This window comes from Equus przewalskii, chromosome 3 (assembly GCF_037783145.1).
Source record: "Equus przewalskii isolate Varuska chromosome 3, EquPr2, whole genome shotgun sequence".
Lineage (NCBI taxonomy): Eukaryota > Metazoa > Chordata > Mammalia > Perissodactyla > Equidae > Equus > Equus przewalskii.
In genome coordinates, this window is record NC_091833.1 from 113969669 (window position 1) to 113995825 (window position 26157).

General features: G+C 53.9%; 2 protein-coding genes across 11 annotated transcripts in view; both read right to left on the minus strand.

The window, feature by feature from the left end:
• Positions 1–26157, minus strand: part of JAKMIP1 (janus kinase and microtubule interacting protein 1) — a 147806-nt gene that overhangs the window by 13768 nt on the left and 107881 nt on the right. For 9 of the 10 annotated variants that reach the window (XM_070613299.1, XM_070613303.1, XM_070613306.1 and 6 more), the window contains 5 exons: positions 21200–21328; positions 19868–19996; positions 18330–18413; positions 15176–15238; positions 12821–13200 (listed from right to left, as the gene is read on the minus strand). In XM_070613299.1, coding sequence (XP_070469400.1) covers positions 13027–13200; positions 15176–15238; positions 18330–18413; positions 19868–19996; positions 21200–21328 — 579 coding nt within the window. In that variant the 3' untranslated portion in view covers positions 12821–13026. Of the gene's footprint in view, positions 1–1557; positions 1636–3077; positions 3147–8988; positions 9055–9600; positions 9655–10368; positions 10471–12820; positions 13201–15175; positions 15239–18329; positions 18414–19867; positions 19997–21199; positions 21329–26157 lie in introns of those variants that run through there. The other variant, XM_070613297.1, reaches the window with a different exon arrangement.
• On the minus strand, positions 12821–25929 carry LOC139082391 (uncharacterized). Its single transcript, XM_070613308.1, has 6 exons — positions 25739–25929; positions 21200–21328; positions 19868–19996; positions 18330–18413; positions 15176–15238; positions 12821–13200 (listed from the first exon to the last, which is right to left on the minus strand). Exons 1-2 carry the CDS (start codon positions 25842–25844, stop codon positions 21297–21299), a joined length of 138 nt encoding a protein of 45 aa, XP_070469409.1. The 5' UTR covers positions 25845–25929; the 3' UTR covers positions 12821–13200; positions 15176–15238; positions 18330–18413; positions 19868–19996; positions 21200–21296.

Sequence of the window (26157 nt, forward strand, 5' to 3'; positions counted from 1 at the left end):
CTGAAATCCCACTCGAGGCTCTGGGACGTTCGACTATGAATGCCGCTTCTCCACGGCGGCAGGATGGGCACGCCCAGGGCCTCCTCTGCGGAGCCAGAACTCTGAGGGGCCCCAGGGCCTTTCTGCACATGGCACTTTGACAACAGAGATGGAGACCAAGGTTTTCCAAAGAGTGTTGGGAAACACAAGTTTCAAGGGAAGATGTCCCTTGAAAAGAGGGCCCCACGATCCAGTGAACGTGGCCAACTGCTGGCTTCTGTTCCTCTCAGAGCCTCAGCCTACCCTGTAGCATATGGAGGACCCCAGGAATCCTCAGAGTTTTCTTACTCTGTTGCAGCCCTCCCCTCTTGTTTTCTGGCCTTAAGTTCCTGTGATCTCTCCTGAAACTGTATTCCTCAGAGCTTTCTGGGAAATGCTCAGGGAGGGCGGTGCTGTGAGACAGACATGGTGGATAGAGCAGGGGATAGGGGGTTTGCAAACGGACCGAGACCGGACAGAATCGAGGGAAAACCAAAAACGGGAACGGGGCGAGCAAAGGATGAGCATGCTCTCGTTTTTAAGTTGCCTCTAACACTGTTACCCCATTGAGCGCCCAGAAATAAGAACCGAGGAGGAGATGCCAGGTCTTGAGGAGGCCCAGTCCCTCCTGACCTACGTCTCCTGCGGCCTGCCCATGGCATTCAAGCCCCAGGGTCAAGGGTCATGGTGAGGCGCACCAGCCTTCACGCCCAGAATCCCGCGGGTGCCCAGCTACCTGCTCTCTGTCTTGCTGGAGACGCTGCTGGAAACAAGGGTTGGAAGCTGATTTTCAGTCACTGACTCTGCATTTCTTAGGTACAAAGCCAGTTTGTAAAACGATTTGAACTACAAGTGATCCAGACTTTGTCCACTACGCTGCTTCTTCCAGCAAGAGCTGCCCTGAACTCGACATTCTCTGCCGTGGGGACGTCCTGGAAACACCCACCATCTCATCCTCTCACTCCCCAGCCCCAGGGAGCACTTCCCACAGCACCAGGAGACTTGGCCTTGAGTGTCCTCAAAGCCGTGTGACATTCGGCCCTGAATGTGGTCCCATTTTACATTAACCACCAGGAAGCCCAGGACCAGTTTTGTGACCCAAACACGACATTGCACAGGACCTGACAACAAGTCACTTTTGTTCTGATGCTCATGTGGCCTCTACTCCTCGCTCCACTACCTCTTTCTCATATTTATCGGAAAACTTGCTTTGGGATTTCAAGCATAAATAAATATTTAAGTATAAACAAACACATAAGAAAGACAGTTTCCTTTCATCCATCTCAAATGATCGCTAGAATTGAATAAACAGGTCTAAAGAAACCATCAAGGTAACTAAATATTTTTGAAAAATCATGATTGATTTGGAAAAAGGGACAATTTCTCTGTATGGTCGTTCCAGGCGCTCTGTGGAGACGGCGTTTTGATGGCCCCCAAACCACACCAGTAGTGACCCTAAACACGGTGTCAGCCCTGAAGGAAAAAGCAGCCTCTAACGTTGAGTCTGGAGAGCCAGCGTCCCCCCACTTCTGGTCCTACCAGGTAGGCCTGGTCGAGGGCCTGCTTCCTGTAATCCAGCTCCTCCTCCAGGTAGCCCTTCTGCCTGCTGAACAGGTCCTGGAAAAGAGGAGGCGTGCGAGGTCAAGGTCAGCACCAGAATCCATCACAGCGAGGCTCTCCAGAGCCCACCCACACACCTTCGCTAGAGGGCGACAGTCTCACCAAGGTGGGTACCCCCCAGGTGCTGGGGGAGAAGGGAAGTGATGGTCCGCCCTGCTTGCTCCCCACGTGCAGCCCCTGTGGGGGCCTCACAGGCCCAGGGACCTTGATCATGCCTGTCCCAACTCGTCTGGGCTTCCCTTCTCTTGGGCGTCTGACTGCAATGAAAGGACTCTCCTCTCTCCAACCTCGTTCCCAAGCCCAGGTCACGGGAACCCTTGATTCTTCTTGTCACATCCTGGTGGTCCCTGAAGACAGTCTCAATAGTTCTCAGATGCAGCCCCTCCTCCCACACAAACAGCGTCACCCACCTCCTGATTAGTCTCACGGCTGGATGCTCCCTCCCCAACCCTCCACGTCACTCTTTCAGTCCCCACAAGCACCATCTCTCCAGAAGGCAGATCTCTATTACTGCCTTGAGAGTTTCAGGGTTAGAGCTCATCTATTGCAGCCACCTGATTTCATAGACGAGGAAATAGAGGTCCTGGGAGGACCAATGCTTTGTCTTAGATGCCACAGTTCATAGGTGGCAGAGGTGGGACGAGAAACCCAGGCCTGTGATTCCAGTCCAGGGTTCTTTCCACACCACACGCTGCTTCCAGGCCTTGTGCTGTTCCTTCTTCACCTCTCATTTCTACTTAGAAAGCTTGAACTCGTCTTTGAAGGCTCCAGAACCACCTCTTCTGGGAAGCCTTCTCTGACATCCCCCATGCTGGGAAAAATGGGTCCCCCTAAAAGCTCATAGTCCCCTAGTGAATAAGCGCCACCACCATTTATGGAGCCCGTGTGTGCCAAGCACTGTGCAAAAACAGGCTGTGTCTCCAGCATCTCTCAACCCTACAGCCCAGGGAGGCGGGGATTGGAACCCCCATTTATCAACGAGGAAACTAAGGTCCAATGTATCTTTCCAAAACTCTCATGGCCGGTAAGGAGGACAAGTGAATTGGAGCTCTGTCTGTGTGTCTCCAGAGCCACGGGGCAAGCATCGCCATGTCACGTCCTCACGCTGCCCTGGGCCTGGCAGTTCACAAGCACATGTCCCCACAGGCATGTGAGCCAGCTCCTCAAGGCGGGGACCCCCCCCATCCCTTATTGAACCGCTAATCCTAGCACAGTGCCTAGGAGAGCAGAGGCGCCGAAACTATGTGTTGAGAGAATAACTGAGTGAATGAAGGGGTATGTGAATGGATGCTGATTACCCAGAACAGCCACGAGGACAAAAGCAAAATTTAGAAATGTGTGCAAGTAAATTCACATGAAAACACATGCAAAGCCTTCCTGGGGAGTGAATTCTCTGAACTCTGTCAACCCTCCTCCCTCCCAGGGGCTCGAGTTTGTACCTTTTCCATCTCTAGGTCCAGCATCTTCTGGGTCAGGGCTGCCTCGGTTCCCTCTATCTGCTTCAGCCACTGGAAAACAGCAGGGACAGGGGCACAGCAAGTGAGAACCAGTGCCTGTCGGGGCCTCTGCCAAAGCCAAGTGTGCAGGGGACCTCCTCCTAGATGAGGCTGCTAGCCCCAGAGGTCCCCTCTCACTTCCCAGGGTGGTCCTCAAAATGGGATTTCATCGTCTGTACAGAGGTTTCAGCTTTGACAGACGTTTGCTTAGGGATCGATCTGGTCTTGGATACACACACGTGAGTGTGTGCCAGGATGTGGGTGTGCGTGCCCAGGCGAGCCTGTACGCACTGGACGTGGTTGGTATGGGTGCACGGGAGGCTGATTCAGTGCCCAGTGGACATGAGCACGGAAGGCTGTGTGTGTGTGCAGCTGTGTGCGTGTGCCTCTGGGAGCTCTGCAGCTGGGCACATGTGTGTCACTGAGGCCCACTCTGCTGTGCGCTGTGCCTGTGGTCACATCCCCGGGACCTCCCCCAGCTCCCTTGCAACCACCCCATGGAGTAGGCAGCATCACCCCGTTGCGCAGGTGAAGACACAGACACCGAGTTAAGTCACTGTCCAAGGTCACACGGGTGGGGAGTGGGGATTTCAAACCCAGCCCGCAGCATTGCAGCCCTGCAGCCACCCGGGCGTGTCTGAGTAGCCAGGCACACCGAGGAGTGTGGGCACAAACTCGGTCCAGCCATGCGGGGTTGAGGGTCTGGGAGCCCCACGCGGGCTGAGCGCCAGGCGTGAGGGCGCTGAGAGCGTGCGGGCAGCTGTTGCAGGTACGCAGGCGTGACTTCACGAGGAGCCCCCCTAGAGATGGGGCGAGGCCCATGTCACTGGGGACCGGCCTGCGGGGGATGCGGTGGGGTCTCTGGGTCTGACGACACGTGCGAATGTGTATGCTAAAGCCAGCACCTGGCTTCCCTGTGTGGGGCCCCTTGCCACTGGCCCATACACTGCCCCTTTCCTGACCCCCAGACCCCCTCACTGCCACCTGCTCCTCATCCTCGCCCACCACCCGGGACTCTGGGTGCCCTCGGAGCCCTGCCCTTGGGCTCCCCCACTCGCTCTGCACTCCCCCAGGCTCTCTCTGAAACGTCTCCCTCCAGCCCAGATCCCTTCCCCCACTCCCCTTGTACGTCTCCCCTCTGGCACCCCAAGGCACCTCCAAAAGGGCTCACCAGCCACTCCTCTGCTGGGAAAGAGCCCCCATTCTACCCAAACCAGGAAGCCGGGAGTAGCCTGGCTCCTCCTTTCCCTTCACCTCCCAAGTGTTGGTTCCCCCACACCGCTGCCCTGTTTCTTAAACCCACCCACCACATTCCATTCCCAAATCCCTCTCTGCCCTCCAGCCAGCATGTTCTCTCTGCTCCTGCTCAAAAGCCTCAAGGCTATACCATTGCTCCTGACAATGGCTGGCCTTCCTTCCTCTCAGGGCCTTTGCACATGCTGCTGTCTCTGCCTAGGACATCACCACCTCTCCCAACCCCAGCGTCAGCCCCAGGCCTTTACTGAGCTAACACCTACTCAGACTTCAGGCCTGACTTAGCTGTTCTCCTCCAGGAAGCCTGCCCTGCTTCCTGAGCCCACGGGGCCAGGTGCCATCTTGTGAATGCCTGTCATAGAACTCACCTGACAGCTTGCTGTTGTCTGCTTCCCTCCCCCACCAGCCCCTGAAGGTGGAGAGCACATTGGACTGGTTCTGTTAAATTTCCTTGCCCAGCACAGGCCTGGCACAAAGCAGGGGCCTAACAACAATTTGCGGAAGAAAGAAGAATGTAGGGGTGTGGAGGTCTGGTGGGGTGTGTGCTGGCTCCACAGAGGGAACAAGACTGGGTAAAGCCATGGTCACAGAGGCTCCTCGTTAACGTCAAAGTTAGCTTGACCCCCAAGACGGGGCCCGGAGGTGGCGGCAGACACAGGCGCTCAACGGAGCATTTCTTTAGACGTTGCCAAGAGAGGATGTGAGGTTTCTTAGAAATTGGTGAGCATCTTTTTGAGAGGGAATAAAAATATTTCATTTTTAATACCCTAATGCCAGCAGTTACAAAATGAATACAATTAAAATGGGAAAAAAATCCAGTTTTGAATCATTTGGACAAGCTGCTTTCAGAACAGGTTTTGTAAAACATGGTGTCCAGTTTCTCCTTATTGCCAAAAAAAAAGATTTGATATGCAAATAAGGAAAAAGCTTGACAGATCCTTTTCAGAAACTGGGAGTAAACTGAAGACAGAAAATGCTGGCCATGAGCATCCTGGGTGTGTGAGGTCACGAATTTCATACCAAGAGTCCCGCCAGGTACCTACCGGGTCTTACTCCCAGAGTGAGAACCTGAATGCTCACGGCTCTGCGCCCGCCTCCAGGAGGGAGGGGGTGGGGACAAGGACACCTGCCTTCCCCTCAGCCCTCAGGAGAGAGGTGAGCCGACCCACAGAGGGTGGGAGATGGAGGAAGCATCTATGGGAAGTGTGGCCAGGGCACCCATGTCCAGCCAGCTCTCTGCACCCTCACGTGCAGGGCCGCGATCCCCAGAGCTGGGGGTCTCTCTCCTCTATACCCAACTCTCCCTTCAGAAGAAGGTCCCCAGGCCCTGACTCCAGGCCAAAGCTTAGAAAGCTCGACTGTGGCTGCATCCTCCAACCTGTTGTTACCAATGAGAACAATGGTTTTAAAAATTTCCATCTTTCTGACTGGTTTTGAACCTGAGGGAGAAGCGGTGTGACTCACGACCCCCCACAGACCCTCCGATGTCCTGTGTTCAAGCTCCTCTGTCCGGCTGTGCGGTGTGTGGGGAGCAAGACGTGGTCCCTGAGCTTGGACTTGGCTAACGGGGGGCGGGGGGGCTGACACGGTTCGGCTGTTTGAACCTTCCAGTCAGAACAGGGCGTCCCCAGGTGGTGATGCAGGACGGCTGTAGCCAGGGCGAGACGCCGTGTACTGCAGGACCTTCCAGGACCATCCTGTGCCATTCCTAATTAGAGCTGCACTTTGCTTGCATGCTACGAGGCGGCTCTGTGCCTCTAGACAGGACATTGTGGTTGACCTCAGTCTGGTCTGATACCAGTACTGAAGGCAGTTTTAAAAGGAGCTGTGCCTCGTCAAGGGGGGCTGACTGCCGATGTCACAGGTGGGGCCTGGGACCCCCGCTGCGAGGGCTTCCGTGCTTGTTGTCTCCAGGACAAACAACTCGTCCCCGTTTGCCCGGGACTCTCCCCATTCCAGCACTGAACTCCCACATCACAGGAGACCCATCAGTGCCTGCAAACCGGACAGTGACCCCAGCCTCCCCATCAGGACTCAGAGCCGTCCCTTGACCCATGTCGTCCTGGGGCGCACTCAGCACCATGCTCTCTCCGAGGGGAGAGACGCATCACGTCTGACCTTTATGCACAGACACGTGGCAGGGCTTGTGCCTCCTGGGACAAGGAGAAAACACTAAGTCAGTCGCCAGCTGGGCCCCCCTCACGTGGCACAGAATCGGGCACCACCCCAGCTCCCACCACCCCTGGGGGACTTTAGGAGGAGCTGGAGGGCAGGCAGCCGGCGTCGCTCTCGGCACATAGGGCACACAGCACGGCGCCAGGCCCAGCAGCCCAGCGGGGCTCTGGTAGTCAGTGGCAGGCAGCAGCAGCTGGCAGGGGCTGGCGAAGGCGGGTGGGGGGCGAGAGGGGCAAAGCAGACAGGAGCCACGTGCCAGGCAAGCCCCACCTCCTCCGCTGTACAAGGGAGACGCTCATCTCAGAGGGCTGCTTAGAGGAGGAGGAGCCGGAGGATCTAGGGCAGGGCCCAAGGCCGAGGGTCTGGAAGGCCCACCATCCACCGGGGCAGCGGGAGGAGGGTCTCAGGAAGGGCTCGAGTGGGAGAAGGTGGCCTCGTGGAGGGCTGTTCCCAGCAAGGCTGGGGCCTCCCACAGTGTGCCGCCCTCCAGGGACCCTGGGGGCTGGAGAGAAGACCCCCCATGCCCGCTGCCCCACCCCCACCCCCACCCCCACCCGCCACCCCAGGTCACTGGCGGTTCCTGCTCTTTGCTCACCATCTGCAAGCACTGATCAAAGACTTTGAGGAACCAAGCTTTGCCCCAGGCTTCCACTTAAACATGCCCTGTCCTGGAGGCCCAACACTGACCCTGCAAGGCATACCGCTCTCCATTTCGTGGCTCTGGGAGATGCACAGACCCACCGACCGACCGCAGGTGGTGAGCAGAGGTCCAGCAGTGAGCCTCATATAGGGGCCGCTCTGAGGGCGGGGAGGGAACTGTGGCTCTGACACCTCCACGTCCTCCCGGGCGTGCTGGGTGCTCCGCACCCGGAGGCTCATTCTTAGTGAATGTTGAATAAACGGAGTCAAGAGTCTTCACTCGGCTCTTTACATGACGCTCCCCAGAGCACTGTTACAGGAGGCAGGACAACCACATTTGGCTTTGCTGGTGAGAGGGATGTCTACCGAATGCACACCATGCGCCTAACAGCGGACAGTTACCTGCGTCTGATGGGCCCACCAGCCCGCCAGGTGTGGGTCATCATCATCCCCTTGGTCACCTGAGGACGCAGCTCAGCCAGGTGACGTGACTTGGGAGTCACCACTTAGCACCTGTGTGACCTTGGGCAAGGCTTTGTCATAGTCTGTCACCAACATTTAGTGCCCTTTACATGACTGGAAGGAGGGGTGGACAGGTACCCAGAGAAGAAACTACTTATATTTTAAATGTCCTCCCAGATTCTGGAGGGAATCCTGATTAAGATCATTAAGGCCTCATCATTACAGAAATAGTATTTTAAAGTTTAACTCATGTGCTTTGAAATGAAAAGATCTATAGATGGGACTACATAAAAAGTTGTGTACACCTAAAATGTTCTAAAGTAATGTAAAAGGTAAACCAGGAATGTGTTTTTAATAAGTATGGCAAAAAGTTATTATCTGTAATATGTAAAGCATGCAGAGAAGTCAGTAAGGAAAACCATAATTATGGCAAATACATAGTGAATGAATGAATGTATGATTGAATTAATGTATGAACGAACAAATAGCAAACAAACCCAATGGAAAATTGTCAAAGGAAATGTCATTACAATTCACAAGGAAGAAGAAAATAAATAATATACAATAAAAACTCAGTGCCACTAGACTCACATAAATGAAAAGCAAAACCACGACGTCCTATAATTTTGGCCTATCAAGTCGGCAGAGTTCTTCGCAGTGACATGCCACGTGGAACAAGAAACCAGCCCTGTGGTGATCCTCAGGTAGAAGGAGAACTGGTACCACTTTTCTGGAAACCATTTTGACAATATCAAAGCTCTTAAAAACTGCCTTACCACACGGCCCAGTGATTCCACTTCTACGATCTATCCTGTGGAAGTGTTTGAAAATGTAGGTAGAAACCCACGGGTAAAGATGTTCACTGCTGCGTGATGGTAAACAGAAATAAAAAGTGGAGATGCCCTTGGTCTGTAGCAGCGGGGGAGAGATTAAGCAATTTAGGGCATAGCTGTGCAGTGGGATAAGGCGGGGCCGCTGAATCGCGTCGGGGAAGCTTCTGAAGCAGGATGAACACTGGAAGTCAAGTATGATTTCAACTAAGTTTAAAAAACGGGCATGGGAAAAAAACCAGGAAGGAAATATCCCAAATGTGGCAGATGGTTTCCTGGATGGGGGTTTTATTTCCTCTTGTGGTCTCTACATTTTCTACAGTAAATGTGAGTGATTTTCAATCAGAAAAGGAACGGGCATGCGCGTGCACATGCAGACGCAGACGGACTGAAATGCATGCTTCCAACACAGAGCGTGACGCCAATGTACAGTTTCTTGTATGGTGCTAGGAAGCTCGGACAGGCGTGTGGACAGAAATGCCGCCGGGCACTACCTTTTCACACAGGGCAAGCACAGTTCCGGCTTGGATTATTGCAACCTGTTCTTCATTTCTCAAATTCTAAAACACAAAAATGGGCAAGGGCGTTTTTCACTGGATCCCACACCCACGTGCAGACAGTCAGTGCTAAACGACTCTGATGGCCCCTCTCTGCGCGGCCTCCCCAGGACCAGCCCCTGCTCTCTAACAGGGCCAGCATCTAAAGGCAGATGGGACGTATCTCAGGACTGGCCCTCTGATTCAGACGGTCTCACGTAGGGGTACCAAGCCCTTTAGAAATAGGGCCTCGTTCAAGCCAATCTTTTAGGAAGACAAAAACATAACTTTCTGATTTCAGAAACCTTGAAGGATTCCACTGTCTTTCCGGGTACTCATTCTTATGCTTTTCCTCCTCATCACTCAGGCTGTCGGGATGACCTAGAACCCCACCTCTGACAAAGGCCGACCCCCCCACCCGCACAGGAGCACGGCCATACAAAAGCCTTACATTGTACTTATCAGGTCTCTTAAATTAGGAGAAAATTAAAACAAAACGAAACAAAAGCCACACAATACACCCGAACCAAAACAAGAACACGAAACCAGAAACCGATCGCTCATAGTTACCCCGTTATCGCCAAGGATATCTAATTTCTTCATAAGTTCAGAAATATTCACATCCTGGAAAAGATTTCCAACGTTCATTTTGTGTGAGCTGCAAAGACATCCACACCATCTCGAGGGCCACAGCCTCCACGCCTCGGTACAGCTGCACACCCCTTCTTCTCTCTCAGTACACACGGCAGGCCCAGCAGCTGCTTCGGGGTGCGAGGGACTGAAGGCCACAACTGCTGCCTACTGGCGGGGTTTTACGCCAGCACAACACTGCTTTCTAGAAAGGCCCATGGAATCGTGTGGGTCAGAAGGACCATCTGAGCCCACAGGGCTAGGGCTCCTGGCACACGGCTAACACTCAGCGGTTAGAACCACCACAGCTACGTCTCCCAAACACTTACTGTGTGTGTCGGGCACTGGGCTAGGCACGTGTCAGTTTAATTGTCACACCCACTTCCCGGGGTAGGAATTGCCACTCAGACCTCATAGATAGGAGTCCAAGGCTCAGAGAGGTTACCACCAGAGCCGAGAAGCGGTCAACCTGGGGTTTGCACTCAAGGCTCCATGTCAAGTCTGCTCTTTAGCCTGAGTACAAATACAGTGACATTTGGTGACCCTCAAAAAATGAGCTATGACTTTCAAAATCTGGTGGGGGGCATGGGGCATCACGTGAAAACCAGTTCTCTTGTGGCTCAAGGACACGGTCCCCCTTCACAGCTGGGCCTGGCGTTGGAGTGGGCCCCAGCCGCCGGCTCAGCGCAGGCCCCCCAAGCACGCTACCTTCACTCCTTCCTGGTGACAGAACAGCTGGAGAGCGCTGCTGTTGTTCTCGGGGAAGGTGGTGATTTGGAGGTTAAATGCTGGCGACCTCCGCTCTCTCTCCTGGGGAAAAGATTCGCTTTAAAAACAGAACTTTATTGGATTATTTACCACTTGCCATCTTCCCACGTTACTCAGCACAAACCACCGGATTCCAGTGGGCAAAGGCATTAGCAGAAAGTGCATTCAGACTGCGGCCTCCTTGTGGCAGACCAGCACGCGGGCTCACACCCCTGCCCCACAGTGCAGCTCCTGCCGACACTCGGTACTTCTGAACCTACCCAGCTAGGAACAAACAGTTAGCAGAGCACCAGGAGTTGACCCGCTGCGAGGTCGAGGCCCGGGAAGTCACACACCGTCATTGAATACTCCATGAGAACCAGGGCAGGAGAGATCGACAGACAGCAAAGCCACCAACTACAGGCACTACCCTGTGCCCTCGGCACATCCTCATCTCATGTAATCCTCACGCGACCCCACAGGCAGGCATTAACGCTCTCACTGTGTAGACAGAGGTGGAGGCTCAGCAAGGCTGAGGCCCCAAGCTAGCGAGCAGCAGGGCAAGAACCCAAACTCTGGCTTCATATTTTTTCAGTATCATCTGCTGACTTCATCCATGATATTTTTTTTGAAGCACACAAACACCACCAATGATCATCCTACCCCTACCTTAAGTTGATAGTCAAATCTCAATTACCAGGGAGGGAAAAGCAAGCATTTTTTCTCAGAAGACGTACTCATTAATCATACATAAAGTAACCAGGACGAGAGAAGCGCAATTACTTACAAGGATAAAGTAGAGGAGAGAACAGTATTCTCATCTCAATTGTGTTTCCTACATAGATTTGCCTTTAAAGCTTGAGCAACGGACAGGTTAACACGATGGGAAAGCCAGCAGACAAGACCTTCTCAAATCAGACCTTTAAATCGAACTGCTTTTGTTTTCTGAAAATTACAGTGAGGGAGGCGAGCATGCTTTGGATTACCCCTGCAGAAGCCAGCTACAGCATCGATGGGCTTCCTCAGTCACTCAACTACGAAATGTAACCAGGACGAGCACGAGTTTACATGGCAGGTCTTAAGCAGATGCTCTTGGATAAGGCTAAAGGAGAGAGGAAGGGCGAACCCGTTAATTCAATTAATTTCCACAAAGCCTCAACCTGGCTAGTCTGGGTTTAAAACAGTTTAGAGAGAAAATCTTATTTTCCTCATTAGCCAAGAAGAACAGAGTCATTATGGTTTGGGTCCATGGATATACTGCTACCTGCCAGGCTTGCTCAAATGGAGGAGCCTCCATAGAAGAGGTAACAAGAGAAAGCTCACATTTTACATGAACGAAAGTCAGAAAATTGGCTTCTAATGACTCTGAAGGATGGTGGAGACACTTAAAGGAAATTCTAATAAACTGAGCAATGCTGTGGCCTTTTCATGAGAAGGATGCCTAACAAGGACCTGAGCAGGTTTTCTAACAGCAGCAGAAGCATTCACCACCACCTTGCGTAACTTCCGTCGTCTGCCGCCTGAGTGAAACATCAGTTCATGCTCAAGCCAGAGCTGAGGACGCCTGGTTCCAAGACACTCAGGCCATGTCCATGCCAACAAGACAAGACACAAGACGGCAAGCTCGAGTGCCAACAACTTTAACTGGAGCCGGGAGGAGAAAACGAGATCAGAGACACACCGACACTGCGAGGGCGCTTAGGGGGCCCATTCACGCACACGGTCCAGCTGAGGGAGCAGAGCCGTCGCCATAGGAGCATAGAGAAACGAGTCACAAACTCGGGTGAGGTTTAAAATGTCGATTTTTAAACGGAAACCAACAAAAAGGATTATGAACAACATGGTAGCCAAGCAGTGCAGTAACACACCCGAGGCAAGATTTCATTTGGAAGCAATAAAACCATTGATATTCTTACACTGGAACCAACTCCGCGTATCGGGGAAGTTACTGAAGGGTCGGAACACGACTTCTATCCATGAGCAACAGTCAATCTCCCTCCACGCTAAACGGTAGTTCTGCATTGCAGTTTGAGTTACATATAGTCATTTTTTTCAGTCCAATACCGCTGCGACGCCAAGGTCTGTCTGCACTGGACAAGAGAGCTGGAGCAACGTAACTAGTTTTCTGACCCGCCCCTGCAAACACCTGCTTTCCCCCTGGTTACTTACCTCGTGTTTACCTCGGCAAATGGCAAATGGGCCAAACTAGCAGTAAACACATGACATTCAGCTGCGGGCCAGGGCAGACCCTGCTCTTTCCAAGAGTGAGATTCACTACATGCAAGGTCACTTAAAAAGGTGTGTTATTAATCGCAACAGTGATTCTGTCTGGGTTTGCAGAATGCATACCAGGTGACTATGCATGCAGGAAAGAAGTAGTTATGGAAATGAAACACAAATAAAAAAGGCAAAATATTGCAAAAACAAATTATTTTATTAAGTGCAAAACAAGCCGTAGGCAATAAATATATTAGCTCTGGTACATGTCCAAGGACTTCCGTGAGCATTCTCTCCAGAACATATTAAGGCAGTGAAATTATTCTGAACATACAGATTAAAAAAAAAAAGAAAACTACTACCACACGTCCCTTTACACATGCTTGGAAACATCTGGGAGCGTCACATGAATTTCAGTTTGGGCTCAAAGAGAATGTCTGCTCCGTTTGAGAGTTTACAACAGATAGAGTCTCTTACTTCGAGTTCTAGCACTCTGAATTCTAACAGCTCGTTCTGATCCCTTGCGTCTTGCATGTCGTTCTTCAGCTGGTTCTCTTCCATTTCCAGCCTGTAAATCTAGAGGGGAAACACTGTGGGTTAGTGGAGGGGGGACCACTGTCTCTTACCAGGAGTGGAGAGATGCGTCCCCAGACGACGGACCACCTCAGTGTGGCCTGAGGAAACGGGCACCACTGCCGGGGGAGGGGAGGACTTGCGGCAGTGTGCGAGGCGGGCACCGCAGGCCCTTTCTGCCGAGGAGCGGGACGGCACAGCGGAGGCCGTGCCTGGTTCCTCCCTGCAGCCCTGCGCCTGGCCCCGCAGGGGCTCCTCATACATTTGTGGAATAAATGAATGATGGGGAAACTGAGGCAGGGGGCTACTAAGTCCCTTCCCTCAGGTCAAACGTGGGGAAGCAAGAATGCAACACGGGCGCTGCTGATCCCAAAGCCGTCTGAGTTCTGTCCGTGTTGTATATGTTCTGTCCACGTTCTGCCCGGCCCTCCCGGGGGGAGTCCCCCGGGACAGCACCCCACAAACAGCCGCAGGAAGGTGCCCAGGCCTCTACTTTCCCAGAGGGCTCTTACAAGAAGGCTGGGTGCACAGCCCTCCTGAAAGCACAAGTCAGTCTGCAGAGGGGGACTGCCTGGGTCCGAAGCCCACGGGGGCTCCGTGCCTCCGTTTCGGTCCACGGAGGAAGCAGCAGCAGCCCCTCCCTCCCGGCTGCAGCGAGGACTAACTGAGACGACGCATGCGCACGAGGGCCTCTGGGAGTGCCCGTCCCCAGTCTCCTCCTGCCCGACACGAGGACGGCCAGACAGGGCTTCTCCACTGAGGTGGCCGCCCCCAGGGGACATTTGGAAACTGTGTTCTCCATGGCTCCCAGAATTTAGCCAGCAGGACCAAGCACACAAAATCTCTCCCAACACACAGGGCCGACTCGCAGGGCAGTGGCCGGTCCTGTCCCAGTGCCCCAAATGCTGTGGAGAAACACAGGGTGCTGAACAGCCACACAGCAGGTCAGTGACAAAGCTGGGACTGGACTGAGGCCCCTCCGAAGGGGCGAGGCCAGGCTCGTTCAGTTCTGACATACTAGGATGCTTCAAAGCTAAGGCCTAACTTGGGTCTGATTCCACTAGGACGGAAGGCCCAGAGAAAGCAAATCCACAGGGACGGAAAGCAGACGGTGGTCGTCAGGGGCGGAGGGCTGAGAGGCAGGGAGTGACCACAAGCGGGCAGGAGGGATCTTTATGGGAAGCTGAAAGTGTCCTAAAATTGCATTGTGGTGCTGGCCACACAACTCAGTAAATTCATTAAAAAAAAAAAATCACTGAATTGTACACAGATAAAAAAAATAAAGCTAATATCTTGTCCCAAAGCATTCGATCTACTCCCCAAACCAACTCCTTGAGAGAACCTGGAAAGTTCCACGACCAGAGAGGGAAAGACAGGCTTGACTCAGCCAGCACCATGGCCTCCTGTCCATGAAGTGGGCCACAGTGGCCAGAGGGTCTGCCACTGACCAGCGCCTCAGGTCCCTCCACACGGGAGGGGGAGGGACTTGGAAGCCCAAAGCAATGGCAGAGGCGGCTGAGAAGCCTGCGTCAGGAGGACAGGCAGCCCTTTACAGGTGCCCCCACCATGTCTGCAGGTGCCCCTGGGGGATAGGCGGGGCTCACCCCATCCGCAGGCACCCCTAGGAGACAGGCGGCCCTCACCACGTCCGCAGGCACCCCTGGGGGACAGGTGGGCCTCACCATGTCTGCAGGTGCCCCGGGAGGACAGGTGGCCCTTTCCACGTCTGCAGCATGGTGTAAAGCAGCTCTGCGGACCCCACCCCAGAGGACAGAACCAGGGCCAGCGGCTGGGAGCCCCCAGGAACTGGGCTTGAACTCAACTTGAGGAAGATGTCTCTCCTCTGAGAGTCAACCCACAGGGGCTGCGCGGAGAGGCTGGGTGAGACTCTGGTGGTCAGAACGGGCCTCTGAGGTCCCTGCAGACCCCAGGCTCTGGGATTCCCTGAGGTGGGGTCTGGGTGTCCATGGCCACGTACCTTTTCCAGCAAGTCTTGGTTTGTTCTGATGAGCAGCTGCTTCTCCTCCACCCACTTGGAATCCTAGGGAGAAGCACTAAATATGTTCACACTCATTGAAGCAAAGAGACAGTTAAACAACATGTCAGTGAGAAAGATCACTTAGTCTGAAGCTTTCCATGAAAAGGTCAGAGAAAAGGACAGCAGCTAGAATGACCTCATTGTCCCTATGAACCTTTAAACCCAAAACAGAGAAACAGCAGGTTTGTGGCATGTCCCTCCTCCCCTGTTCAAGTATCCTGTGAGCACAGGGAGTGCACTGTGTCACTGACAGAAGGACAGCGGCAGTGCGGCCAAGTTGGCCCAGGCAGGCCCTCTCCTGGCCTGTTCCCTGCAGCCCGTGGGCTGGCATCCAGGCCACACCTGAGGGTTTGCCCAGCCCACCGACCTGCATCATCACAGTCACTACTTTGCTCCATTCTAGTCCCTCTGTGGGGACGCCCTACCCACGTTTGTCTGGCCAGGTCCTATCCAGGTAAGTTCCATGAGCACGTGGCACTAAGTCTATCTGTTCCCTGGGGCATCCCCAGAGCCTAGCTGGTGCCTGGCACACAGCCGGGGCCCATAAATACCGGAGGATGGGTGAATCGACAAATAAAAGAACTCTCTTCTTCCCTTTTCTCAGTTCCGGTGCCTCCTGGACCTCCCTCCACCTAACAGCGGTCACCCTGTGTCGTCACAGGTTGACGCGTGTGCAGGCGCACGAGGATGTGAGTCCCCGGGAGGACAGAGCCATGCTCCATCCATCTTTTTATCTGTGGAAGACTGTTCACAACCTTCCCTCCCATCTCCGTGCACTTTGCAACGTCACTTTGCATTCTCCTCCCAAGAGAGACGGGGTCTATTTCTCTAACCCTGATGCGAGGCCTGGCTGTGGCATGCTCCGGCTCCGGCGATATGAGCACAAGCGACGCGAGCAGAGTGTGGAATGTACGTGTGCACTGCAGCTGCCCTTTCTTCCTGCCCCTGGACCACCAGGAAGGAAGCTAGGTTAGCCTCCAGGAGGATGAGACACCTTGAGGAGGGATCTGGCCAACAGCTGGCCCAGTGCCCAGACAGGACAGCGAGGCCATCTTGGGCCACCCAGCCCTGTCATTCTACCAAAAATGCAGTGAGAACAACTGTGAGTGAGACCAGCAGAAGGACCGCCCAGCTGAGCTCAGCCAAACTGCTGACCCACAGGATGGTAAGCAAATAAGAATGCTTGTTTTAACCAACTAAGTTTTGGGGCAGTGTGTGATGCAGTGATGGCAACCTGATATACCCCCATAACAGGTCAGAGCCTTGTGCGGGTTAGGGTTAGGGTTAGGTTTAGGGCTCTGGTAAGCGTTCACTGAAGGAACGGCCATTTGTTTTGCCCCAAACTGGGCCCTCCATTTAGCACTGAGGCCAGCACCGCGGGCAGGAGGTTCCTTTGTCTTAGACCGCGGTCAGGAAACAGGGGAGTGCGGCCTGGAATGGGAGGCTGAGGGCAATGGCAAGTTAGGACCGGAGTTTGAAAACAGCCCTCTCTCACCTGGGCTCTGCCCTGGCTACTGCTGAGTCTCCCTAAGCCCTCTCCCCACTGTGGTAAGTCCTATTATTAGCCCCATTTTATAAAGATGAGGAAACCGAGGCACAAAGAGATTACGTAACTTGCCCAAGGTTGTCCAAAAAGTCCGCGGCAGGGCAGCACTTGAACCCAGGTAGGCTGGTTCCAGAATGTGCTCGTCACCACTCTCCTGCCTCTGTGGAGAACTCGGGACCATGGTTACACACGCAGCTCCTGAGGGCTGGCCACTCGCCTGTCCCCTATTCGGTCCCCGTACAAACGCTGCTGCAGTGCCCTGCTTTGCATGCCTGCTTGAGTCCTGGGTACTGGCCGTCTTCGATAATTTGAATCTCAGTCACGACCTGAGCCCTCGTCCCACTAACGGGGCACTAGCCAGAGTTAGTTCTAAGCCACCCCCTCTGTAGCCCTTCCCGAGTCCCCCTGTTAGCCCACCTGGAACCTCTTACAATTCCTTCCCTTAACACCCGCCACCCCCAGTCCGTGTCCGGCCTATGACCTCTGGCAGCCCTTGCCAGGCCTCCTCAGTGCCCACTGCCTGCCTGTGCGCCGGGCAGGGGAGCCACGGACACTCCACTGCCCACACTCCTCAGCACCCTCACAGTTAGAAGGGACCATGTGACCGCTGCGGCCAAGAAAATGTGCAGAGGCAGCCAACGGCTTCTCCTGGATGCTGCCGAGGGGGACGTGTTGTGGACAGGGCAGTGACAATATGGCGGTGCCTCCAGCACTGGATCCCTGAGTCACTGCACGGAGCAATGACCTCTGCCTACAGATCAGACAGGTAGCACATTGAGCCGGAAATAAACCCACACTGTCACTGTGGCAAGCCACTGAGAAGTCCTGGTTATCTCCCACCACAGAGAGCACTCTGACAGGGAGAACACGGCCAGCCTGGACTGACCCCAGGGTTGGAGCTGCCTTCAGACATTACCCTCCGAGAGGCTGGACCTCCACCCAGAGCCCCCTCCAAGGTCTCCCCACCCCAGGGGACGAGCCTGGGCCCGGGCTTTGCCTCTCTACTGTGTCCTGCTGCCAACCAGGCCTAGTCAAATTCAGAGAATGTGCACGTGGAGGTGACTCTAATTTGAGAAGCTCAAGGGCCCGGATCTTCCTGTGACATGGTCACAGAAGGACAGTGACATGGTCACAGCAGGATCCTGAGGCATGGCCTGTGTAATAATTCGGAACTAGCTGCAGGTGCCAGTTCATTTTCACCTTTAAATCGTGATAAGCGATGGCAGCTTTTCTTCAGAGTCAAGTCAAAAAATATTTTGGTCACCACTTTGCTTTTGGAATCATCTCCTATATTTGCACATTTGGCAAACAAACAAAGAAAAAGCCAAGTTAGAATTTCATAACACGTCTTGCTTTGATAAAACTCTGCAAACAGACACATCAGCCAGGATGTTCCCGTGGGGCTCTGCTAGTGTTTTTCTCTCTCATGTCTCTGGAGGAAGGGATCCAGATTCCACAGAACATCCCCCGCGGCACCAAGGTTCCAGGGACACCACCAAGGGGACAGACATGCAAAGAATCACAGAGCACGTGGTCATTCCTGCTCACCTGTCCCTTCTCAACCAGTAACTTCTCCAAATCTTCAATTTTGGCCTGACACCTCAGCAGATCAGCTTGTAGCTGTTCCCGAGTCTGGAACAAAAAAGGTGAGAAAGTGAGCACGTCACCTCAAATGGGGACAGAGAAGTGGAAGGGATCATGTTGCAACCCCTACCTTAGAAACAGGCCCCTTCTGAGGAGCACGTGTTCAAACTTGGCCAACCTGGCTGCACGTAGGTTCTGTCACTTACAGATGTACAATCTTTAAGAACTGAAGGCCTTGAGAGGTTTTCAGTTCTAACCTCCTCGATTTTACAGACAAGGACATGGAAGCCCAGAGAACGAGCCAGCTGCTTCAAGGGGGTGAGTGAGCCAGAAGCCAGACACATCAGGGTCCCGATCTCGGCTTTCTGACCAAGTTCAATGGTTGTGATCCCCAACACTACCAAGCATTTTCATACTTGCTTAGCCCACTTTCTGGGCCCTTTATCACCTACAACAAGGGCTGAAAACCAGAATGCCTCAAGGACCAGGTAGGTAATATAAACAAGGAAAGCCGACTGAGCACGGGGTAATAGAGAGCAGTGGGAACTGTAGCACACTCGAGGCACATGTCTCATCTCAGGGGAACTGCCACCCAGCTGCAGCCAAATGCTACCAAGTAGAACAGGAAGTCTGGTGTTGCTAGATGTTTGGAGCTTTTCAGAGAAACCAATAATCTGGATTTCTATGTGAAATCTCTTGACTTTTAAATGTTGGCAACTACATGAAATTTTTAATAAAAACCACATGATTCAGCTCAAACCAAGCCCAGCAGTTTATCTCCTCTAACCTATAGGTTACAGGCTGAACTCCTTATTGTAGCACAGAAGCTTCCCTCCCTGCCAGCCTCATTCGCCACACCCTACCCCATGGGGCTGTTGTGGGAACGAAACGAGGGACGCATGGGGGTAAGGCTGGCATGGATGGGTGAGCTCTGTGGGGTCCCCCTCGCTTTCAGAAAGAAGAGCAAGCAGTCCCTGGTCTATGTGACTCCCAAAGGCTGGGAAACGGCCAGTGAGTGGAAGTTACTGGAAGGCAGAGCCTCAGCCCAGCACGAGGGCTGTCACGGCCCAGACCTGGGTGGCCACCAGGGACCAGAGAGCCTTCTGGGCTGGGAGCACTCTGACAGTCCCTGCAAGGGTTCCTCTGGGATGTTCCTGGGGGATTCTCAGCCTAGAGGGAGAGGAAGGTAAAGCCTGCAAGGCCTCTGAGTCTGCGACCTCATCACTGAGCCTTAGATTCTGAAACCACTCTTGCAAAGGGACGGCACGCATGCTCTGTCAGACAGTAGCATCATTCTATCTGGCAACTTCTGCCATCACACTCAGGATGGATAGTTTCCATCAGGTCTGCTAAGTGCTGGAACACCGCCACTACACAGATGCGATCCCCATCACCTCTCAGAGTCCCCTCGAAGTGTCAAGGGGGGATGATGTGCCAGAATCACGTTCCTGGAAGGCCTCCCGCCCAGCCCCTGGCCAGCCCCGCAGGCCCACTGCACTCACCCGGGCCTCCCTCTCAGCGTCCAGCGTGCCCCCGACCTGCTCCTGCAGCAGGGCATAGGCTCGCTGCAGGGCCTGGTACTCCCTGGTCAGCTGGCAGAACCGCAGGTCGGCCTCTTCTCTGGTTGCGGTCTTAGCAGCACGGAGAAGGAAACATAATGCAGCACGTGACTTGTTGTGGCTCGAGTGCCAGGGTCAACAAGCAACATCCGGACCACACAACTATGCCAACAATTACTTAATGAACTGGGCACTGCCAGGAAGTAACTGGGACACTGGAGGGAGGGGCTGCTGGACAGGATGCTGTCTCTGTTGTCAGCGCCCTTCCCTGGAGGAACCCTCCAGGGGTCGCCTGAGTCACGTGCAAGGGAGAAAGGGTGAGGGCGCCCTGAGCCCATGCCGCCACAGGTGGATGGTCACCTTGTAAAGGTGCCCCCTCCCGCAGCACTTCTCGCTCTGGGAACTCCTCCTGAGGAGATAACCACCTAAGTGTGCGAGGATGCAAACACTGGACGAGCACAGCGCACTGCTCACAGGCGTGAAAACCCGGAACAACATCAGGCCCATCCTCAGAGAGATGGGCCATGCGTGTCTATGCGAAAAAGTCCTGCGTGCTCAGGAGAGGGCACCTGGGACATGGTGCTTTGGGGCTGAAAGGTGCCTGTTCCAGACTGTTGGTGAATAAAGCAAATCAAAAAGCGTATGTCTGGATGATCGCAATTTACTCAGATTTCCTGGGAGAATTCAGCTGGGGAGGGGCGGGTGGGAGACAACTAAGCCACGCCTTCACCTTTGTGAATCCAGCTCACCCAGAGTCGTGGCACGAACCTGGACGTGTGCAGACTGTCAGGGAAGCGCGGGGTGGTGGCCCCGTGTGAGAGGGCTCCAGGTGGCTTTTACTTTCCTTGTTACACTTTTCAGAGCTGTGTGGATCCTCTGCTACATGACGTGTCAGCTTTACAATGAAAAAGCTGTTTCCGTGACATGGTGTGTGTGTGAGTGTGTGTGTGTGTGTGTGTGTGTGTGTGTGTGTAGGGGGACAAGGGACAGACCACCACGCAGCAATTTTAACGGCAAAGGGTAAGGAACACCAAGGCGACCAGAGACTTCCTCTGTGATATCAGCACTGGTGCAAGGAAAGGGGCCCAACATGCTGGCAGCACCCCCACTGCCACTCACGGCACCCAAGAAAGTGGGGTCCACCTTCCCTTGACACTATGGGCTGTGAGGACACAGCTCGTCTGGGGTTAAATCTTTTAAGTGGGGGAGCAGCACCTTCCACTGCCAGAGGCCGGAAGAGCCACCACAGGCATCTCTGGGGTGAGGTTCGCTTACGTCATCCAAGTCTTCCTCGGGCGTGACTGGGGCCCTGTCCGTCCTGTCTGTGTTGCAAGACGTCTCTGACAATGTTTCCGAGTCCACAGACTCCTCGTCAAATCCAAAAAATGTCTCCACAACATGCTTCTGTAAAAGGCAACACGCAGGACGTTAGGAATGGACTCAGAACCACTGAGTCCCCCAGCCCCTCGTGCCAGGGCAGAGGGAGGTGCATCGGTCCACAAGGGCATCCTGAGCGTGGCTCCTGGGCTTCGTAACTGGCTGGGTGGAAAAGGAGGCAGCTGAAGGTGGTGGAAGGGTGGAGGGCTGGCAGCAGAGGGTGCTGGCCTGACCCTGGCTGCAGGCTCGGGGGCTGCTGGCCTTATGCAGTCTCTTGGCCCCTCTGAGCACCAGCTTCCTTCTCCACCAAACAGACACGAAAGCCCACCTCACCCGTGAGCACAGAGTGAGGTCAGGAACACGCGGTACCTGGCAAGGTGCCCGGTGTGGTGACACTCAGCGAGCAGCACCATTGTTGTACTAAGGAGGGGGCAGGGCCACAGGAGATGTCTAGTTCCGGACTCCAGACACGGGAAAGGAGAAAGGTGGAGTGGCCACAGATGGACCCGCGCCTCTGACCGGCTGGGTGAGCATGTGGACCAGGTCCTCACCAGATCTGAGCTCAGAGGCAATTTTTGTTTATTAGAGAACACTTGGAACATCCTAGAAGGAACGGAACTAGATGGAATACTATAATGGACCCTTATGCACCCACCACTCAGAGTCAGGGGCAATTTTAATGCTCACGTGCCGGCCTCCCAGTTATCCGACCAGGCACTTCTCCCTGCAAACATCACAGGCTATGGGCTTCGTGCATTCCTTCAGCAAACACCTGACTGAGCACCTTCTGTGTGCAGACTCTGGATGGGCCGGGGGTACATCAGGAGGAAACCTGGCATCTTCCCAGCCACAAGGAGCTTCGCTCCCCTGAGGGCTGCAGACATCAATGGACAATCACCAGATCAACTTCCCTTGTTTTAGGAACCTTGGCTTTCTTTTTTCCAAAATAGCCCCTGAGAAGGATTTTTATTTGTTTTTACAATCAAGTAATGTTTTTTACAACCATGAAGAAAGAGCCATAACCAACTCCAGAGCGGAGCCCCAGGCTCCCACTGGTTATCAGAAACCTGGCTCTCTCTGAGCCCCTTCCCACTCCTCAATCCAGAGGGGCCGGGGCGCACCCCACATACTGAGGGTTCCTCCACTCTGTCATTTAAGCCAGCAGGCGTCTGCAATCTCATGCACCCAAATGTAAGGACAATGTGGCTGGTACCAAAATTAACAGCGTGATTAAGAAATAATTCAGACATCAGGAAAAGAGTGGGGGAGGGAGGGACTCTGCCATCTTGCACAAAGTTTCTAAAGAGGCTCTGTTGGAGGCACTTGACCACCCTACGGCACCCAGAACTTTCCCGCATTTGGCATTTGTTTTTCTGCACACGGCTTCCACCTTGCACGCCATGTTCCTTTCTTTTATACACATGGGGATGTACTGCTCCCCCAAACTCCCAATTCACACGTCAGCCATCTCCTCGACAGCTCCAGGGGGGTCTAGTGGATGGCGGCTTACCCGCTAACCTGCTGCTCCCACAATTTAACACGTGCTCATCATTGGCAGCTCCATCCTTTTAGTTGCTCAGGCCAAAAACCTAGAAGCTCCCTGAGGAACCCCCCAGTGATGCTCCTCGTTCTCTCATGCCTCTCTGGGAGAAATCCTGTTGGCTCCACCTTCAACCCAGATCCCAGCCTCTCACCCTCCGTATGAACCAGCACCTCCATCCTGGTCCAAGCACCATCAACTCTCACTGAAATTATTAAAACCGCCTCCTACTGGCCTTCCTGCTCCTGCTCTTATCCTTCAACCTGGCAGCCAGAGCAACTATTCTGAAATGACAGTCATGTCGCGTTCGTCCTTCATTCAAAACACAGAGGTTGGGCCAGCCCCGTGGCCAGGTGGCTAAGTTCGCACGCTCCGCTTCAGCGGCCCAGAGTTTTGCTGGTTCAGATCCTGGGTGCAGACAGGGCACCGCGCATCAGGCCATGCAGAGGCGGCATCCCACAGAGCACAACCAGAAGTACCTACAACTAGAATATACAACTATCTACTGGGGGGCTTTGGAGAGAAGGAGAAAAGAAAAAAAAAAGAAGATTGGCAACAGATGTTAGCTCAGGTGCCAATCTTTAAAAACAAAAAACCCAAAGGCTGTAGAAGCCAACACCCACCCTGTGGTCCACAGGCCCACATGGCCTGTCCCCTCCCTCCTCCACCGGCACACTCCAGCCACACTGCTGAGCGCACTCCTGCCCGCTTCATGTGCCTGCCACGAGGCCTGTGCACTGCCTAGCTGCTCGTCTGCAGAGCGCACACAGCTCTCCCTAACTTCTCTGAGTCTCTGCACAGATGCCACCTTATCAGAAAAGGCACCCCTGACCTCCACGACAAGGCCGGACACCAAGCGCAACCAGCCTCCCTGTTGCCCTCCCTGCAGAGCACTCAGCGCCACCCAACAGGAGATCCATCCTGCTTCCATGTGTATTGCCCATCTCCCGCTCTGGATGTAAGCCCACGAGGACAGGGATTTGCTCCAGGAGGGCCAGGATTTGGGCTCTTTGATTCCTCACTGTGGCTCAGGGCCTGGCCCACTCAAGAAATACTGGCTGTTGAATGGGTACTCATAAACACGTCTCTGTTAATGGACTTAAGGCCACACTCACTTGTTTGCCACAAAGAGTCCGGGTATGCACACAACATCCCTCCCCTTCCTTCATGCAGCCAGCATCATCTGGGCAGCCACCTGGCTGCGCCCCCCCAGGGAAGTCCACAAGGTAGGAATGTGAGGCCCTGTCAGGTTCCATCCATTTCAAATGACTCTTTCCTCCAAGTGGAGGTTGGAAACAATCAAATACTCAAATCTCCCCTCCAGGTGAGAACCCTACCTGAGTTCAGGTGTCAGAAACTCTCCAGACAGTCTCTAGGGAGCAGTGGCCATGACACCCCGATAGTGACACCGGCACCTTCAGCAGGGACACATCTGCAGCACTGGAAGCTCCCCTGCACACATGTGGTTCACCTCCCTGAGCTCCAGGCTCCTCGTTTTTCTGGGCGGCCACTCAGTCGACCCTGTTTCTTGTAAACACTGCTAATTGCGAGGCCTCTGGGGACAGGTCTGTGTTTGCTGCTGTGCCGAGTGGCAGTGAGTACCGACGCAGGGAGGGCCCTGCCTGGCACACTGATGGAGCCCCAGGAACCATCGAGCCACACCCTCTCCGAACGATCAAGACCAATGCCGAGCTGCGATCATGGACCACTCTGGGGCTAAGGCCTCAGTGCACCGCCGCACAGGATGCTTGGCTCCTGAGCCCTGCGGGCCTGCCAGCTAGGCGCTCAGTTACTGAGCTCCACCACAGGGCGCTAATGACAGACACTACACACGTGTGTTTAACAGAGAGCTGCCTTTGTGAAGAGCCTCTCCCCAGATCCAAGTGGAGCCCCTGAAGTACGATGTGGCTCCAGAGACCAAGACGCCAGGAAGCAGGCTGCAGGGAGGGAAGCAGGAGGCAGCTCGGAGGACGGCAAGCAGACATAAAAGGGCATTCACACTATAATCCTGTAACAACAGAGGAGAAAACCCACAAACACAGAGCGCACACACACACTGGCACAGCAGCAGCCAGATGACCAGGACCTGCCCCAGCCGGGGGACCGCACAGGTTGGGTCAGTTTGTTTCCTCTCAGGCTTAGTTTTTCTAAGTGATCGTTATATGGCAAGCCAAAATGTATTACATATATTTATGTCTTTATTAATAAAAAACAAAATAGAAAAAGACATTTTGATGCTCAAGGTGAAAATCCGGAGGCTGTCTTCTTCGACGACAATGCAATTAACTTATACTGTGTTTTCAAAATATATAGACATAACACCTGCCTCCAAGGAACGAGAGGAGAACTACCTAGAAAACATGGTTTCTTCTACCACTCAGCTCACCATGGGCTTTAAAAAAAGTCAAGCACGAAAGAAACTGCTGAGTTCTCGGAGTCTCCATCATTCTCAAATTCCCTGGGCATTTCCTAAGGAAAGATACTCTAAGGGCGCACAGTTCCATCTTTGCTCATTCCAAGCGCATCTTCTCTTTAGAATGGGCTTACTCCTCCAGACTTCCATTTACTTTCCCACCAAAGTCTTGACTTGTTGACACCTTTTACAAAGTAATCCACATTCTTAAAATGCAGTTCTGGCAAAAACAATCGAAAAATAAACACTTCTCCTCCACTTACACTTTGACTATGCACAGGAGCTCATTCTTAGCAGATCAATGGGATGGAGAGCAAAAGACGGGCGCCTCCCACATAGCTGAGCCCTCAGCTGCCCAGCCTCATCAGCCTCCCTCGCCTCGTCTCCGCACCATTCCCAAGAACTGCTGCCACAGGCAGGCACCTTCGTCACAGCCACTAACTTTCACAGAACCACAGACAATGCCCCAAAGCCAGCGGCTCACCTTCATGCTTATAGGTCATCTCCTGGCAGCCAGAAAAGTACAGACAGACCAGGGCACAGAGACAGAGAAAGAAGGAAAAGTAGAGCACGAAGAGGACGTACTCCATCGCCAGGAGGGGCCGCCGTATCCGTTAGCCTGTGTGCACCGGGTGCGCCAAAAGCCACATCACTGGCATCAATTTCCAGGCCTCTCTCGAGTCCTAGGAGGAAGCGCCAATTCTTTCCCAAGGCGTTCTCCTCTCCTCCCACGCCTGGCCCTCAGTCTCTGAGGCTTCCTGTGAGTCATCCGCAGTGGAGTTCAGAGAGCAGGGCACTCGGAGGGCACACCGTTGTGAACAGGGACACCGGCTCTAGGGCAGGCCCACGGCCGGTTTCCAGGGGCCGGGCCAGGCGCATCAGTCACACAGGACACTTCTGCGC

Excerpts from the sequence above, each read along its gene's own strand:
- LOC139082391 (XM_070613308.1), bottom strand. The coding sequence starts at position 25,844 with ATGGAGTACGTCCTCTTCGTGCTCTACTTTTCCTTCTTTCTCTGTCTC. Across the intron at positions 21,329-25,738 it reads GATGACCTATAAGCATGAAG|AAGCATGTTGTGGAGACATT; the intron begins GTGAGCCGCTGG and ends TGCCTTTTACAG.